The 18581-nt window shown below is 36.6% G+C and overlaps 1 protein-coding gene across 2 annotated transcripts in view; it reads right to left on the reverse strand.

Annotated features, from left to right (window-relative positions):
• Positions 1-241: 241 nt before the first annotated feature.
• ANAPC10 (anaphase promoting complex subunit 10) overlaps positions 242-18581 on the reverse strand; it is a 75703-nt gene continuing 57363 nt past the window's right edge. The window contains exons 5-7 of one of the 2 annotated variants that reach the window (XM_082652695.1): positions 2726-2900; positions 1396-1475; positions 242-679 (exon numbers count right to left, since the gene is read on the reverse strand). In XM_082652695.1, the coding sequence (XP_082508821.1) occupies positions 1450-1475; positions 2726-2900 (201 nt within the window). In that variant the 3' untranslated portion in view covers positions 242-679; positions 1396-1449. Of the gene's footprint in view, positions 680-1395; positions 1476-2525; positions 2901-18581 lie in introns of those variants that run through there. The other variant, XM_082652694.1, reaches the window with a different exon arrangement.

Here is an 18581-nt window from a genome sequence, read left to right on the forward strand (position 1 = left end):
AATAAAGCTGCTATGAACATTCATGTGCAAGTCTTTGTACGGACATACGCTTTCTTTTCTCTTGGGTAAATACCCATACACAGGTATATGTTTAACTTAAGAAATTACCAAAATGTTTTCCAAAGTGGTTATACACTAATTACATCCTCATCAGTAGTTTGACAAGAGGTCCATTTCCTCCATATCTTTGCTAACACGTACAATTGTCTTTTTTTTTAACATCTTTATTGGAGTATAATTGTTTTACAATGTTGTGTTAGTTGCTGCTGTATAACAGTGAATCAGCTATACATAATATCCCCATTTCTCCTCCCTCTTGCATCTCCCTTCCACCCTGCCTATCCCACCCCTCTAGGGGGACACAAAGCACCGAGCTGATCTCCCTGTGCTCTGCGGCTGCTTCCCACTAGCCATCTGTTTTACATTTGGTAGTGTATATATGTCCATGCCACTCTCTCACTTCGTCCCAGCTTACCCTTCCCCCTCCTCGTTGTCATTTTAACCACAGTCATTCTAGTGGCTGTGAAATGGTATCTCATTACGATTTTAATTTGCATTTCACTAACATCCAATGAAGTTGAGCATCTTTTCATATGCTTATTTGTCAATCATATGTCTTCTTTGATGAAATGATTGTTTAAATCTTTTGCTCACTTTAATGGGATTGTTTGTCTTCTTCCTGTTAAGCGATAAGAAGAGTTCTTTATATATTCTAGATACAAATATTTTGTTGGCTATATAATTTGCTCTTTCAAAAGAGAAATGAAACTGCTTTAGATAATTATGCATTGTTAATGTAATACATGGTCTATCAGGACTTCAGATAATCCTTAAAATAAGGGGAAGCATTACCTCCACAATCTGGGGCTACCAAGTTTTCCCATGCCTAATGAGGTGCTCAGCTGGTTTATGAAAAACAGGGAAAGGGAGTAGAACTAGAAAACATAGTGATTTTCCCAACATTCTTCTTAATTCTTCCTAATTGTAGGAGTTTTTTTCACAAGCTATTAATAGTAGGAAATAACAGACTGGATCAGGTAAATGATAATTAGTCCTCCTCCTTTTTTCTTTTAAGCAAATTTTTAAAAAGCAGTTAGCAAGTAGTAACATTATTACTAATAAAACTTCCTGTACTTTTTATTAGATTTCTCTGCCTCTTAGACTCTGCCTGTTGTTTACATGAATGTTTTCCTTATCAGACTAACGCAGAACATCAATACAGTGCCAAGTATATATTGCTCTTCTTATTTTCTTGATTCTCTCCTTTTCTTTTAATTCCTATCCATCTGTTTTTCTTCTACCCTTCCCAGCATCTGACATCTATGCTTGGGAGTAATTCACTGATCTCAAATGAGTTTTGGTTACAGACTTTTTGGTGATGATACAGTCACTTACCATGCTTCTTACTTTAAAGACAACAGAATGAAAATGACAAACTCTTTGTGGAACTCATAGAAAAAAGAGCTGAGATTCTGCTGAGTGAAAAAAATGAAACCTTCATTTTTTATAGCATCCATGTAAATTAGTACTCTGCCAGAATAAATCAAACACATAATTATTTCCTAAACTTTGCTAATTTAAGACTTCAGTCTACCCAGTAATGCAAGAACCTCTGAGGAATCTTTCCCAAACAAGAGCCAATATGGTGGGAATTCCCTGGCAGTCCAGTGGTTAGGACTCCATGCTCTCACTGCCAAGGGCTCGGGTTCGGACCCTAGTCGGAGAAGTAAGATTCCCACAAGCCATGCGGCACAACCACAAAAAGAAAAAAAAAAAGAGCCAATATGGAGAAGTTCTGTCTCCCCCAAAGTAAGGATATGGGGTAGTGGGTGGTGCCGGGGGAGATAAACAGAATCAAATCGACTCATGTTAAACCATGGAAAGAAACCTCATTTAAGGGACTTTAAAATATTTTTATATGTAAAGAACAATTTCATATATTTTTAAAATTTTCATGAGCTACATTATCCCTTAGGGAATGCTTCAGTGTCAGACACAAATTTGAAACTATTCTATAAACAGCATTAGAATTAGAATAAACAGCAGATTATATTGGCAATTGCTAACATAATATCAGGATATAGACAACCCTAGGGTTAAAAATATTTCATGGGAGTACGATAATTATGACACAATTAATTACATTCCCCAAATCAGAATGGTTCTCATCACACACTGAATGCTAAGCTTATTTTGACACAGTTTTTAAAAAGACCGAGTATTAATAGAAGAAGCTTCCTCTGGATAGAAAAAAATAATAATTCTGGCCTATTAAAGATAATATCTATTGGTAAAACATAGTTTTGTTCCCAAACACGCAGTAAATCATTACTGTAATGCATGATCACTATATGAAATAATTACCTAGTTAGTAAAAAATTGTGTATATCTTAAAAATTTTCAGTTCAACTGGTTTTCTTTTGACATAAGGAAAAATTTAATGATTGGCTCAAATTCATTTTAATAATTATAAAATATGTGAGCTTTATTATATGTTAAAGAAAATAAACATAGTATGACCCAAAAGTTATTTATTAAAGTTACAATAAAATACTTTTCAATGCATAAAAAACTGCAAAATAATTGATCCTTTTTTCAATAAAGATACCAGATTTAATCTTTACTGACAAGATAAAGATATGTTTAATGACTTTTGTTCTGTTTCAAGGTCACCTTATGGAGCGATACATCATGAAATCAATAGTTGTACATCTAGGAAATTTACCAATGGAGCTCTCTTCCACGGGTGTGTATATTTTAATTTGTCTCATGTGGGTATCTCTTCCATTCTGATGATTGGCTAGAACAGCAATCTGTATCATGAATGTGCGAGTTGGCTTCTTATGATTATCAGTTAAAGGAACGTGAATCCAGCCACTTGGTTCCACCAATTCAAGTTGCTGCCAAGAAAAGAAAAGTCAGATTATGTTTTCACCCAATGAATATAATTTATTATAATGAATGTATTCTAAAGTTGACTTATAATTAACATTTTTCTCATGGACAGCATGACAATATAATAAACATTATCAGTTATTGGGCACTTTTACCATGGTCCATTTTTACAGCTGCTAAGCACTTTATATGTACCATTCTTGTAGACAAAATAAAAATAGAATTATTTGCAATCTTAGTATTTGTAGAAACGTGTATATGATTTAGACATGTATAAATGTATAGGGCCAATGAAAAACCATGCTGATACAAGTAAGAAAAGACTCTAAATGCTTAGAACATAATGCTTCTGGTATATTTTATTTCAAGAACCATGCCTAATATATCCAAACTCACATAACAATAAATCAGATTCTATATAAACTACAAGAATATTAACAAAAGAAAATCAGTCATTGCACCAGTATCAGACAAAGCTTTTTTTCTTGGAAAATAGTAAGTGATTTATCTATTTGAATGACAATCTAAACCTAAAATCTAGGTTTTAATGTTTTTCAAAAAGAAATGCCAGATAAACTTAAAAAAATTTTTCATTTTATTGGGACTTCCCTGGTGGCGCAGCGGTTAAGAATCTGCCTGTCAATGCAGGGGACATGGGTTCGAGCCCTGGTCCGGGAAGATCACATATGCCGTGGAGCAACTAAGCCCGTGCGCCACAACTACTGAGCCTGCACTCTAGAGCCCGCGAGCCACAACTACTGAGCCCACATGCCACAACTACTGAAGCCCACGTGCCTAGAGCCCGCACTCTGCAACAAGAGAAGCCACTGCAATGAGAAACCTGCACACCGCAACAAAGAGTAAGCCCATGCTTGCCGCAGCTAGAGAAAGCCCGTGTGCAGCAATGAAGACCCAACGAAGCCAAAAATTAATTAATTAAAAAAAATTTTTTTTCATTTTATTTTAACCAAGAGTCCAAACTATCCTTCCTTAACAAGGGAAGAAAAATTATAAGTAAAAAAATAAACCTAAATTTCTAAAATTTTTCCTAAAGTTATGAAATAGTTTTTAAAAGATAAGTATTGATTTTTAAATTGTCCTAAATATTGGACACAGCTGAAAAATATGCATTACAGAAAAATACAGGTTTATCTTATCAACCCAGCCCAATGGCAATGAATATAAAAGAAACTAAATCCGGATTCCATGAGTTACTCTAGAAAAACAAGAGACAAGAGACAGAGAAATGGAATACTAAAAAAGGTAGTTATTTTTAAGAAGGAATAATTTCCTCCTTTTAATTACAAAATATAAGAATAAATGAATCTCTACCCTTTATGGTATTGTCAGTCAGTGGCTTTTTATAAACTCCTATTAGCACTAACTTAAAATAATTGAGTCAGAGACCAGATATATCTGGTTTCTATCACTAACCTTTTAATCATTCAGGCAATAAATAGTTACTGAGTACTTAAAATGTTCAAGGTATTATTGTAAGTATAGTTAGGCATACAAAACATAAATTAGGCCTGATTCACACCTAAAGAGTGCTTAGAGGCAGACAAACAGCCTCTGGTTTCATTCATCTTCTTCATGTGTAAAGTAAAGGGATTGGACAAGTTTTCATCCAATGTCCTTTTCAGCTCTGACATTCAATGATTCTAAATAAAAGAAGAAAGATGTGCTAGGCAGAATAATAGGCCCCCAGAGATGTCCATGTTCCTCCCCAAATCCCCTGAATACATTAACTTACAATGGCAAAGGGACTTTGCAGATGTGATTAAGTTAAAGATTTGGGGATGGGAAGCTTATCCTGGATTACCTGGGTGGGCCCAATGTAATCACAGGGTCATTATAAGAGAGACAGTAAAGGAGACGTGATGATGGAAGCAAAGGCTGAGTGATGCAACCACAAGCCAAGGGATGTGGGCATCCTCTAAAAGCTGGAAAAAGCAAGAAGCATTCTCCCTTAGGAGCTCCTAAAAAGAATGCACCTTGCTGACACCTTGATTTTCATCCATTGGACCCATTTTGGACTTCTGACCTTCAGAATTGTAAGATAATAATTGTGTGTTGTTTTCAGCCACTAAGTGTACGGTAATGTTTTGTAGCAACAACAGGAAACTATTATAATAGATACACACAGGAGTTCAGAGAAGGGGGAAAGCAGCTCTGGTTGGGATAATCTATTCTCTAGGTAAATGTACAATAATGAATCTCAGTAATGACCAAAAAGTAAAACTAAAATTCTACTCAACTCCTTCCTAATAGAATGTTTTTGACAAATTCAACCACTATTTCTGATAGACTCAATGTTATTTTCAGAGTATTTTTTAAGTGCTTCACTGTACTGGAAGTTATACTAAGATTTTACAGGATATGATTTGGGGCATGATATGTACGGAATTGTAAATGTAGTAAATTATTCAATAAATACTATCAGTAAACTAGTTCTTCAGAACATAAAAAGTTTACTGATCTCAGTCACTAAATATATATTACAAAGTGTGTGTAGCTGTTAACATCTCTCAAATGGCTTCACAATCAACTACATTGCCCAAAAGTCATAAACACCAACTTATGTGTCTACTTCAGTTCTATTGTGCTCTGTTTAAAATTCTCAGTCAACTCTAAAATGTTATTATTCTGATACTGCCATATTTTAACTTATTTCATGGATTTAAAACAATTCAAGTACACATGGTAGATATAATTTCAATGTTTTTTCATAACAGTTCGATTAAAAGGTTAATATATTTTAAGCAAAATTTATTTACATGATTTTTTATATTTTTAAACAGAAAATTAATGAAAGGTAAAATTTTGCCAGTTTAACTTTCTTTCTTTCCCCTATATCTGATCTGGACCTCAATAAAATTTTCATCACCATTAAAATGTAAATTTTTCTATATTCCTCCTTGTTCTTTCTTTTTACCATCTCCCTTTTTGGCTCTTTCCTCCATATATTCCCTCGCTTAACATTTTTTATTGGCATGTCTACTAAATACCAAAAATTGTGCTAACTATAGATGTAGGATAGGGGTTGGCAAACTTTTTCTATAAAGGACCAGACAGCAAACATTATAGGTGGTGTGGACCATGTGGTCTCTATGATGACTACTCATCTCTGCCTTTGCAAAGTGACAGTTATAGACAATATGAAAGTGAATGGATGTGATTATGTTTGAGTAACACTTTACTTACAAAAGTAGGACACAGGCTCGATTTGGCCCACGGGCTGCAGTTGCTGATCCCTGACATAGAGAATAGTTATTGATAGAGTCTACCTTCAGAAAGGTGACATAATTTCATAAGACAGATAAGCTGTCTCAGTCAGGGTGGAGTCAGGAGACACACAGGGTATTTTAAGAGAGAATTCCCTAAGGAGGAATCAAGTTGCTAACTAGAGAAATGGAGAGGCCAAGGAGAATACTAAGGTATCATGGAGGGAACAAGTACCAGAAGTGCAGTTCTAAGGTTGGGGAACAAAGCAAAGAGACAAATTAAGACTGAGAAGTTCATAGAGGGATTGGAACTTAGATCTCTACGAGGGAGCTGCTGGGCTGGTGCTGGGTTTCTGGAGGAAGGGCCCTGTGGGGCTGGCATACAGACCTCAAGGAGGGGGTGCCAACTGGCTAGCAGTGCTGGTTTTTCAGATGTGTGGCTTCATGGGGTGGTACAGTCGGCCCTCCATATCCGTGGATGCAGAACCCCTGGATACACAGGCCCACTGAGCTGTGCCATTTTATAGATGGGACTTGAGCATCCTTGCATTTTGGTATTCATGAGGGGTCCTGGAACCAATCCCCCGCAGGTATGGAGGGACGACTGTACCGTGAGAGTCAGAGAAACTGCAAACTGGACTCAAGCCTTGCTAGAAGAAGGACCGGCTGCTGTGAAGAAACATTGCTGGGATGATGGGAAGCAAACAGGGTTCAAACAGAAAGAAGCAAGTCCCCTTTTCCTCTTCCTGCCTTGCAATTTCCCTCTAAGGCCCCCTTTTGCCAGAGCCTGACAGATATGCAAGGACTCCAGGCACACATTCATTTATCAAATCTTTATTGAACACCTATTATGTGCCAAACTATGTTCTAGGGACCGAAAATATAGTGGTAAACAAGACAGCGGATCACACCTGAAAAAACTACTCAGAGTAGTACAAACAGATACAACTTAAACATGACAATAAGACTTCAAGAAAGAGGACATAATAAAAATCCTAGCAGTGAGGAAGAAACCAAAAACCAACCAAACAAACAAAAAACCACACACACAGTTAACCAAAAACAATAAATTAATTTTTATAAAATAAAATGTAAATGCCAACAATAATTCTTCAAGGAGAATGCTAATGATAATAACAGTAAACTCTTATATAGCACATGTTATGTGCCAGGTACTACTCTAAGAGCACTAAGTAAATTAATCTATTTAATCCTAGCAATGAGGCAGGTAATATTATTATCCTGATGTGACAAATGTAACAACTGAGACACAGAAAGTTTAAATAACTTCACCAAGGTCACACAGCTGGCAAGTGGCAGAGGTGTGATTAAAACAAGCAGTGAGATTCCAGAGTCTATGCTTTTAAACACTAATGTAATGTTTATATAATATAAAGATAATTTAGTAATAATAATTTTGTCCAAAATCCTATATTATACCAAAAAAATAAAATAAATATGGGCAAGAGAAAATTGGCCACTAATCTCTTCACCATAACACAGTTCCCTTTATGTCATATACGTAACTACACATATAACATAAAAAGAACTACAAAAGGGAACAATAAGAGAATTAAAAGTAGGGTGCTGATTTCAAAATCTAGAGATTTCCTCTACAGAGAGGGAAAAAAGGAAATAATATTATATAAGGACATGGCAGGATGATATATAGACAGCATAAAATAAGATGATGAAAGATGCATGTACCAAACACCACCTTAAATAAGCTCAGATTCTCTTGAAGATATTATGCTAGTGAAATAAGCCAGTGGCAAAAGAACAAATACTGTATGATTCCACTCAGATGAGGTACCTAGAGGAAACAAATTCATAGGGACAGAAAGTAGAAAGGCAGCTGCCAGAGGCTGGGGGAGGAGGAAATGGGGAGTTAGTGTTTAATGGATATGGAGTTTCAGTTTGAGAAGATAAAAAAGTTCTGGAGGTGGATGGTGGTGACACCTGCACAACATTGTGAATATGCTAAATATCACAGAATTATACACTTTAAAATGATTAAAAACAGTAAATTTTATGTATATTTACCACGATAAAAAATGCACACACATAAAAACTCAGGTTCTTTCTTAGAGTCAAAAAAAAACCCCAAATCATGTGGAGACACTGGAACCTTAAAGCACTGCTGGTAGAAATGTATAGTGGTTCAGCCACTTTAGAAAACTGTCTTGCAGTTCCTCAAATAATTAAACGCAGTTACCATATGATCCAGCAATTCCACCCTTAGGTTTCTATCCAAGAAATGAAAACATATGTCCACACAAAAATGTGTACACAGATGTTTGTAACAGCATTATTCATAATAGCCCAAAGATGGAAACAACCCAAATGTCTAGCAACTGATAAATGGATAAACAAATTGGGGTATATGCATACGATACAAATACTATTGTATTTGGCAATAAAAAGAAATGAAGCACTGGTGTATGTAGAACATTGATAAACCCTGAAAATAAGTGAAATAAGCCAGTCATAAAGGACCACATTGTATATATTCTATTATATGAATGTCCAAAGTAGGTAAATCCATAGAGACAGAAAGTGGATTGGTAGTTGCTTAGGGCTCAGTCCTGGGGGGCAGGATGGGAAGTGACTACTAATCAGTACAGGGTTTCTTTTGGGGAGTGATAAAAATGTATACATCTTAAATCAGTGAATTGTATGGTATGTGAATTATATCTCATTAAAACTGTTACTTAAAAAAACCCCTCAAAATCTAAGTAACTACATATTATCTTAAAAAGACAAACCTGTGTGTTAACGCAGTGATTAAGAAATATTCTAAATACAAGCAGATGGTAAAAATACATTTGACAGATGAAACCAAAAAGAAAGCAGAGATAGAAATATTAATTAAGTTTTTCTGGGAAAAAAGGGTGGGGTAGGAAGAGTTAAAATGTGAAAAAGAAAAACGGGGATGAGGAATAGGGCTGATAATTCCAGATACTAACATCGAGTATAAAGCTGTATTAAATAAATGGTGTGGTACTGCATTTCACATTCCAGGTGTATCAGAATGCATTTGGCTGCAAGTAACATAAAATCTAACTCAATGATGCTTAAATGATGACGACATTTATCACCTCACACAGTTCAAATACCTGAGTTAACACAGTCACAGGAGAGGTTAATTCAGAAGCTCAAAAATGCTATCTAGGACCAAGGTGCTATCTTCCTTTTGTTCTTCCAGTGTGGGTGAGCTAGCATTGTCCCAAACTTAATTTCTCCTAGACTTCTTCTCCAGAGGAAGAAATCAAGTACTGTTCCTCTCTTGGTTCCTTTCTTTAAGAACAAGCACATCTTCCCTGAAGCTCTTATTGAATATCCATCCCTAAGTCAATCAGGAGAGGAGTGGAATCACCATGATTGGTTTGGCTCAATTAGGATTCACTTCCAAGGGTTGGGGAAGGTGGCAGCACATGGCTACTTTCTGCAGGGTAGGGAGCCGAATAAAATTGGAGTTCTAACAGGAGAAGGTTAGGGAGAATGGATATTGAGTAGAAAACTAACATGTACAGTGAAGAAAGGATGGATTGATCAAAATACAGCACTGTAGGGCTTCCCTGGTGGCGCAGTGGTTGAGAGTCTGCCTGCCGATGCGGGGGACACGGGTTCGTGCCCCGATCTGGGAGGATCTCACATGCCGCGGAGCGGCTAGGCCCGTGAGCCATGGCCGCTGAGCCTGCGCGTCCGGAGCCTGTGCTCTGCGACGGGAGAGGCCACAACAGTGAGAGGCCCGTGTGCCGCCAAAAAAAAAAAAAAAAAAAAAAATACAGCACTGTAACACTGGTTGATTAAATGAAAAGTTTAGATATTAACTTTATACCAAACACAAAAGTAAATTCTTAAATATTTAATTTTAATACTATATAAATTAATAATCACAACAACAAACCTACAAGAGTATTAGAAAAAATATACAGGAACATGTTTATAATCTTTTGGTAGGGTTCACCTTTCAAAGCAATTCAAAAACCCAAATATGATGGGAAAAAAAAAACAGACGACTACATGAACATCAAAAATATCTACAAGACTAAAAGAAAATAAAAATACAAATAGCAAAGTGAGAAAAAACACTTGTAAATTTCACAATGAAGAACTAATATCAGTAATAATATAAGAAAAAAAGAAATGCAATGGACCAACAGACACAAGGAAATTGTTCAATCTCACTACTAATTAAATAGATACTATATCTATCTATCTATATCTATATCTCTCTATATTATAAAATGTCTATCAGATTAGCAAAGATTAAAGTAATTACAAACACTAAGTATTGGTGAGGGTGAGGGGAATGTATACTCTCCTAGACTGATTTGGAAATTAAATAGGTATAATAATCTTTTTGAAAAGTAGTTCGGCAACTCCACTTCTGAAACTACAGGGAAATACTTAAGACAGGGCACAGAGATGCTAGGTATAATAATATTCCTTGGAAACAAGTTAAATAGCCACCAGTAGAAGGGTGGTTGTGGTGACCAGCCCCTAAGATGATCACTGGTAATTCACGGCCTTGCGTAGTCTCCTCCTACAATGAATCAGGGCTGACTTTGTACAACAAATAGAATATGTCAGAAGTGACCATCTGCAGATAGGTCACAACAGGCACTGCAGCTTCTGCCTGCATCTGTTGGATCATTCTTTCTGTGGGAAGCCAGCTCCCATGACAAGAAGAAGCCCCATAGAGAGGCCCATGTAGAAAGAAACCAAGGCTTCAGCCAGCGATTAGCACCAACCTGCCAGCCATATGAGTGAACCACTTTAGAAGTGGATCCTCCAGTCCCAGTCAGCCTAGCTGACATACGACTGCAACTGCATGAAAGCCTCCAAGAGAGAAATGCCCAGCCAAGCTCTTTCCAAATTCCTGAACAGAAACCATGCGATTATAAGTGATTACTATTGTTTAACACCACTAAGTTTTAGTGTGATTTGTTATGCAGCAATAGTAAAACAGTGACTAATTATGGTACATCCATACCCTGGAATACCTGATAGCAATTCAAAATGATGCATCCCTTCATATGTTTGCAGTTATTTGCAGCTACCTCTGGTTAGTTTTAAAGAGCAAAGTACTAAATAGCATGTATTACATGATCTTATATATATGATTTTTTGTATGGATACAAAAGTCTGAAAGGATATTCACCAAAATGTAAATAGGAAATATCTATAATGGTGAGAATATGGATCATTCTCATTTTATTGAGTTTATGTCTTATCTATGCTTTTCTCAATAAACATACTTACCTTATTAAAAAATCTGTTTGTAATTTGGTGTGTTTGGGAGAGGAACTCAAAAGAGGAATAGTTTCAGAAAGTTTCAGCACATGATTTTAATATGTCATTGACTGTATTCCATTGCTCCAGTAACAGAATCCTCCTTCTTGGTGATTTCAATATCCACAGAGATCATCCATTTAATGATCCAGATTCTCCTCTTCAGCTTCTTCATTTCCAATGATTTTTACCTTCACTCCACTTCAGTTATCCCTCCCCCACCATCATGCTCTATATTGGATCATGGGCAGCAGCTGTAAGATCGCTGACATCTTGACTTCAAGCATCCCCATCTCTACAGCCCAAGTCACCAGCTTTCTCAAGTGACGCCACTGCCATAACATCAACCCTAGCCAAACAGCTAGACTACTGATTCCATCTACTTTTTTACTGTTCGTTAACCCATTCAATGTCTTCAGTTCCCATTTTTCCTCAGTGATACCCCACAATTCGTTATGATAATCAATCCCTTTATATACTGAAATCCAATTTCCTCTCTTCCTGTTTCATACTTTTCTGAGGGAGAACACAACAATCCTGGTTAAACCTAACTCTCTTCCTGTTCAATGCCTATTGGAGAAAAATAATCAACATGATGACTGGTTCTCACTTTAAATTTAAGACAAGTATATATGTAGCACCATGCAAAACTCTTACTATATTCCTTTAGAAAATATGCTTTCACTGTCTCTGGAATAGCTCTTTCTGAGATTCCCCTCAAATCCTAACACCTGCTCTAATCTTCTCTCTCTGAGCTGATATCTGATTTCACTAAGAAAATAGAAGCAATTAGAGAAAAAAATTACCATCTTCCCACCAGCTGTTATACTGTAGTTGAACTGCCCCTGCATCTTTGTGAGAACGGTTCTTCCATTTGCTCAACAGATCCCACCCTTTCTTTCCCAGCCAAAGACTCTGCTCCCACTGTAGTCACTACCTCTCCAAATCATTTTCTCTTGTCTCCTGGATCACTGTCATCAGCATTACAAACGTGCCATATCTGTCATCTTAAACATTAAAAATAAAACCCTTTCTTGATCCTATGTCCTCTTCCACATACTGCCCCAATTCTATTTCTTTTCACAGCAAAACTCCTTTAAAAGTTTAAAAATTTTTTCACCTCCTAGTTATTTTTATCCCACTTCAATCTAAATTTTGTCCACACACTGAATCCAATCTTGTCAAAGTCACCAGTGACCCCCCCCCCACCTTGCCAAATCAGTTCTCTCTCAGAAGAATTCTCTGATAGCCTAGACTCTTGACTCACAGAAACTGTGAGATAATAAATACATGTTGTGTTAAGCCACTAGGTTTGTGGTAATTTTCTTACACAGAAATAGAAAACATTAGTTTTTTTATTTGCAAGGGTAGCAAATAAATAATAAATATTGAAAATTTTATATAAGACTGGTGAAAATTCTGCATAAAAAACACTGCTTTACAGGTGTTTATAACTAACCCAAACAGCTATAATAAGCTGAGCCAATTCTTAGTGTTAGTTTGAAATAAATATCTCTTCAACATTTCATTTCACTTCATTTCATTACTTGACCATGATCTTGTTTGGTAATTTAATTAGTTACTTATAAAACGTGTGTTTTAGGGGCAGCCTACATAGTAGGTATTCCACCTAGTGGCAGGACAAGCCATGTGATGGCCCACAACATCAGCACTACTGCCAGCCCAAAGCCCACCGAGTCACTTCTGAATAGGAGCTACTACCTTTCCTCAACATTCCTTCCTTGATATCAGCTGCTATCAGTGAAAACTGTATATAAATACAATCCATTAGAGTTTCTCTACGAAGCGATCTCTCCCCCTGGCTCCAGGATCTTCTGCTTCCTATCAGCAATCTCTAAGTCACAACTCTACTCTGGCTTTGATTTATTTAAGGGTATCCTCTAAGGATATATATCCTCTAAGGATATATGTAAGTATTAACTCCACCATAAACGAAGCTTATCTTAAAAGAAAAAAAAAAGAAGTCATTTGTTAATAAAAATAACATCAAGGGCTTCCCTGGTGGCACAGTGGTTGAGAGTCTGCCTGCCGATGTAGGGGACACAGGTTCGTGCCCCGGAGCGGCTGGGCCCTTGAGTCATGGCCGCTGAGCCTGCGCGTCCGGAGCCTGTGCTCCGCAGCGGGAGAGGCCACAACAGTGAGGGGCCCGCGTATCGCAAAAATAAAATAAAATAAAATAACATCAAATATTAAATACAAAGCTGTTCACATGTCCCTTCCTATTGCTAATCACATATCCCTGGAAAATAAATAGAATAAAGAACAATGACTTGAAAGTTGCTTCAAGAAAGTTGCCCTCTGCTCTCCACTCTCACTACCTTCTGCTCCTTCATTAACCATAGCTGTGACTTGATGAAATTCTATAGAACCTCAATGTGAGAACTGTTACCACAAGAAGCAGCAGATCCTGGCATTTTAACCATTCTTTCACTTAGGAAGGAACAGAACCAGTTAACAGCAATCATGACCTACTTGTAGCAAAAGAAAGTCTAATATGATCCAAAAGAAACTTCAGAAGTTCCAAATATGTTAAAAGTAAGGATACCACAAAGGCACCTTAACAAGAAAGACAGAATCCAACTCAAAGAGCTCACTATGGAAAGCAAGCTCTTTTACCCTAGTGAAGAAGGGACCACCTCAGAAGGTCAAAATCAGTCACTCTATTACAGAGGGTCAAGATATTAATTCTGGACTTGTAAGTCTGAAAAAGTTTCTATGTAGAGAAATTTCCTCCAGAAAGAGTTCCTGGAGAGTTAAGTTTACATAGTTTAACTGGTCTTAAAGTTATTTGTTTTAAAAAAAAAAGAGGCATAACAAAAAGACAAGACCTAGAGAGTATTCTAATCTACATGAACAATTCTGAATTACATTTGAAGTCAATGTCAATTAAAAACAATAATTTCATCAAAAGCCAAAATGGTAAAGAAATGTTAAGAAGAAATTGCAGAACATCTTTGGAGGACAACAACAAGTTAACCAGACTTAACTATCATTAAAAAGAAAAACAGGGCTTCCCTGGTGGCGCAGTGGTTGAGAGTCCGCCTGCCGATGCAGGGGACGTGGGTTCGTGCCCTGGTCCGGGAGGATTCCACATGCCGCGGAGCGGCTGGGCCGGTGAGCCATGGCCGCTGAGCCTGCGCGTCCGGAGCCTGTGCTCCGCAACGGGAGAGGCCACAACAGTGAGAGGCCCGCGTACCGCAAGAAAAAAAACAAACAAAAAAAACAGATAAGATAAATACATGCTAGGGATGTAATGTACACCATGAAAACCATAGCTAACACTGCTGTGTGATACCTAGGAAAGTTGTTAAGAGAGTAGATCTAAGAATTCTCATCACAAAGAGAATCTTTTTTTCTTCTTTTCACCATCTATCAATACATGAGATGATGGATGTTAACTAAACCTATGGTGGTAATCATTTCACAATATAAGTAAATCAAACCATCCTGCTGTACACCTTAAACTTATACAGTGATGTGTGCCAATTATTTCTCAATAAAACTGGAAAAAATAATAATGTCCCTTTAAGACAAAGAAAAGAAAAATAGCCAATATAAACAAATACATGCGCACATAATAAAATTATGATTTCGTTTTGTAAAAAGAGGGAGAAAAGGGCTTCCCTGGTGGCGCAGTGGTTGAGAGTCCGCCTGCTGATGCAAGGGACGTGGGTTCGTGCCCCAGGATCCCACATGCTGCGGAGCGGCTGGGCTCGTGGGCCATGGCCGCTGAGCCTGTGCTCCGCAGTGGGAGAGGCCACAGCAGTGAGAGGCCCGCGTACCGCAAAAAAAAAGAGGGAGAAAAGACTTATCTACGTAATGAATAATTAAGAAATGATAGCAATAGATAAAAATATGTAGTTTAGTGCAAAGGACATAAGACCAGATGTCAAAAGAACAAGATTTGAATTTCGTGTCTACTCTTGAGTTTAAGCAAATTACTTCTCTTTGATAAACCTTTACTTCTCCATCTATCAGGCTGAATCATATGAAATCGTCATTTTTGTAGATCATAAATAAGATTAGGATAAATTTTATTCTCATATAATTTTTATGCTTTCTTCATAAGAATGTTGTAAGGTAATAAGATAATATAAATTTCATTACTGCTAAATCCACAGGGTCCTTTTCACTTCAAACTTTCTTACCCTTTCTACATAATTTGATGTACCCACTTTATTGAAATGTTCTCTTCTTGTGGACTCTGTGACTTTACCTTCTTCTGATATTCCTCCTACCTTTCTCATCTCTTCTTTGTCTTTCTGGAGACTCCTCTTTCTCTTCCTTAAGTGTTGCACTCCTCACAGTTTTGACCTAAAACTAGTCTCACAATACAGAGTTTAATCTATACAACTGTCCTATACGATCGTATCCAGACCCCTGACTTCAGATACCTTAAATGGCTATATGCTGATGATTCAAAATTTTATATTCTCTTTTTTAAGAGGTGACTTTTAAAGGTTCTAGAGCAAAGGATAGCATTATCTACAGAAGGCAAGGCAAGGTAGAAAGATTCCACGATAGAAGCCACACCAGAGCGGTCTGGACTTTAAGTATATCTCTTTTAAATCCAAGAGAATGAAGTAGTTTGAAGCAGACAGTGTTCCTACTGAGAATAACTATAGGTAAAATTTTTTAAATCATCACTTTAGAGTTATCAGAGAGCCGCTAAGACAAAGAGGACTAGAGGATGCCAGGTTCTGGTGAGGAGAGAACCTCAGAGAGGTTGACGGTCTTTCTGTACCCACTTTAACCATGGGGGCATTTGTTAATTCTAGGATGGGGTAAGATGCTGCAAATCATGGTTTTGCCCAGATGGAGGGCTGCTTCTTGAAGTCAGAGAAACATGCAGAGCTATAACTAGTGGTCTTTCAGAAAAGATGTAATTAGAGACTTCAAGAGCTTTAAGCACATGGCCTATTTTCCCCTCAAAATATTTGCCACACTGTGAAGTTGTCTGGAATGGGAGGCTGAAGGGATAATCAAGGGTCTCTCAGAAGAAGAGCAGAGTTTCTGGCAATCTCTCAGGGGTGAGGAAACAAGTCTGAGAGTCTAGAATTTGCCCAGTGAGCACACCAGGCCCCTAAATGACAGCCTTGAGTGGCCATGACATAGGGGTATTACAGAACAGAGGCAGATGGAACCTTACCAAAGCTGCAGTACAGCTGCAAGTCAACTCAACTTGAAGGCTGAGAGGAGTAAAGCTTCTCAGCCCATCCGCCTAGCTCTGGAAAATCGAACTCTCTAGAAAAAGAAAACAGCATCTAGAGTGGCACTGTCCTATAGAAAAAGTGTGTGGGTCACAAACGTGAGGCATATATGTAGTTTAAAATTTTCTAATAGCTACATTTTCAAATGCACAAAGAGCACAAATTAATTTTATATTTAGAGTATCCAGAATATCACTTCAACATGTGATCAATGTAAAAAGTTACTGAGCTATTTTACAGCTTTTTTTTTTTGTTGTACCAAGTCTCCAAACTCCAGCATTTTACACTTACACCACATCTCAATTAAGATTAGCCAAAAGCCACATGCAGCTAGTGGATACTCTACTGAACAGCACAGATCTAGAGTCTAGTCTAGCAATCAATCAAAAATTACTATTATTAACAGAGTTAAGAAATAAGAGGGAAAGATGAATAAATGAAATAATTTCATCTGAGAACTGGAATATACTTTTTAAATGGAAATGGTAGAGCTGAAAATATCTGCAACTAGAAATCTGTCAGATTGAACAGATCATATATATCAGAAGACAGAGTCAACAAATTCTTTGAAAAATACAATTTATCAAGGCTAACAAAAAGGAGAAATAGAAAATCTGAATAGAACTATATCTATTAAGGAAACTGCCTCATAATTTAAAATCCATCACAAAACTCCAGGTCCAGATGGCATTACCATTCAATTCTTCCAAATATTTAAAGAAATGATATCAATTCTGCACAAATGCTTAGAGAATAGAAAAGGGAGAGACATTTTAAAAATGTTTTTTATGAGGCCAGAATACTTTGTTTCCAATAGTCGGAAAGTATAAGAAAGAAAAATTACAGACTAATCTCTCTCATGAAACACAAATGAAAAAAATCTAGAACAAATTACTAGCAAATCAAATCAAACCAGGTGGAGTTTAGTCCAGGTATGCAAGGTTGGATTATCATTTAAAAATTAATCAATGTAATTGACTTTATTAATAGAAAAAAAGGAGAAAAATCATATGATCATCTTGTTAGACACAAAAGAGGCATTTGACAAATTCAATACCCATTTATGATCTTAAAACTTTTAGCAAATAGGAACAGAATTCAATCTCCCTAATATGAAAAAGAGCATCTTTCAAACAACCTATAGTACTCATTGTATACTATGGAGAAATATTGAAAACTTTCATAAAGAGATTATAAACAAGACAATCATCCACTATGACCCCTTCTATTTAACATTGTACTGGAGGTCTTAAACAGTACAATAATTCAAGGAAAATGGAAGGGAACAGAGGAGAGAGGGATAGAAGGAAAGAGAGAAGATGAACAAGGATTGGAAGGGAAGAAAAAATAACATTATTTGTAAATTATATGACTGCACATCTAGAAAATACAAAAAGAATCTATAAACTATTAGAATTAATAAGAAAGGTTAATTAGCAAGGTCACTGGATATAAGGTCAACATAAAGTTATAACTGAAACAGTGTAGGATTAGTGCAAAGACAGACTAATAGACCAATGGAACAGATTAGAGTTCAGGAACAGACCCACACATTTACAGTCATCTGATTTTTGTCAAAGATGACATTGGTGCAGTAGGGAAAGGATGGTCTCTCCAAGCAATGCTGATGAATTGGATTTCCATTTGGGGGAAAAAATAGTAATCTTGACTTCACTTCTCCCCATAAACAAAAATCAGCTCCAGATGAACTTGGATTTAAATATCAAAGGTAAAATAATAAAACTTCCAAAAGAAAATAAAATATCTTTGAAACTTTGGAGTAGATAAAATTTTCTTAAACAGGACACAAAAAGCACCAACCAACAAATACTGATTAACTATCTTAGAATTAAGAACTTTTGTTCATCAAAAGATACCATTAAGAGAGTGGAAATAACAAGCCACTGATTGGGAAATGTATAGAAATGTATAT

Source organism: Grampus griseus (assembly GCF_964374135.1).
Source record: "Grampus griseus genome assembly, chromosome: 4".
NCBI classification, from domain to species: Eukaryota; Metazoa; Chordata; class Mammalia; order Artiodactyla; family Delphinidae; genus Grampus; species Grampus griseus.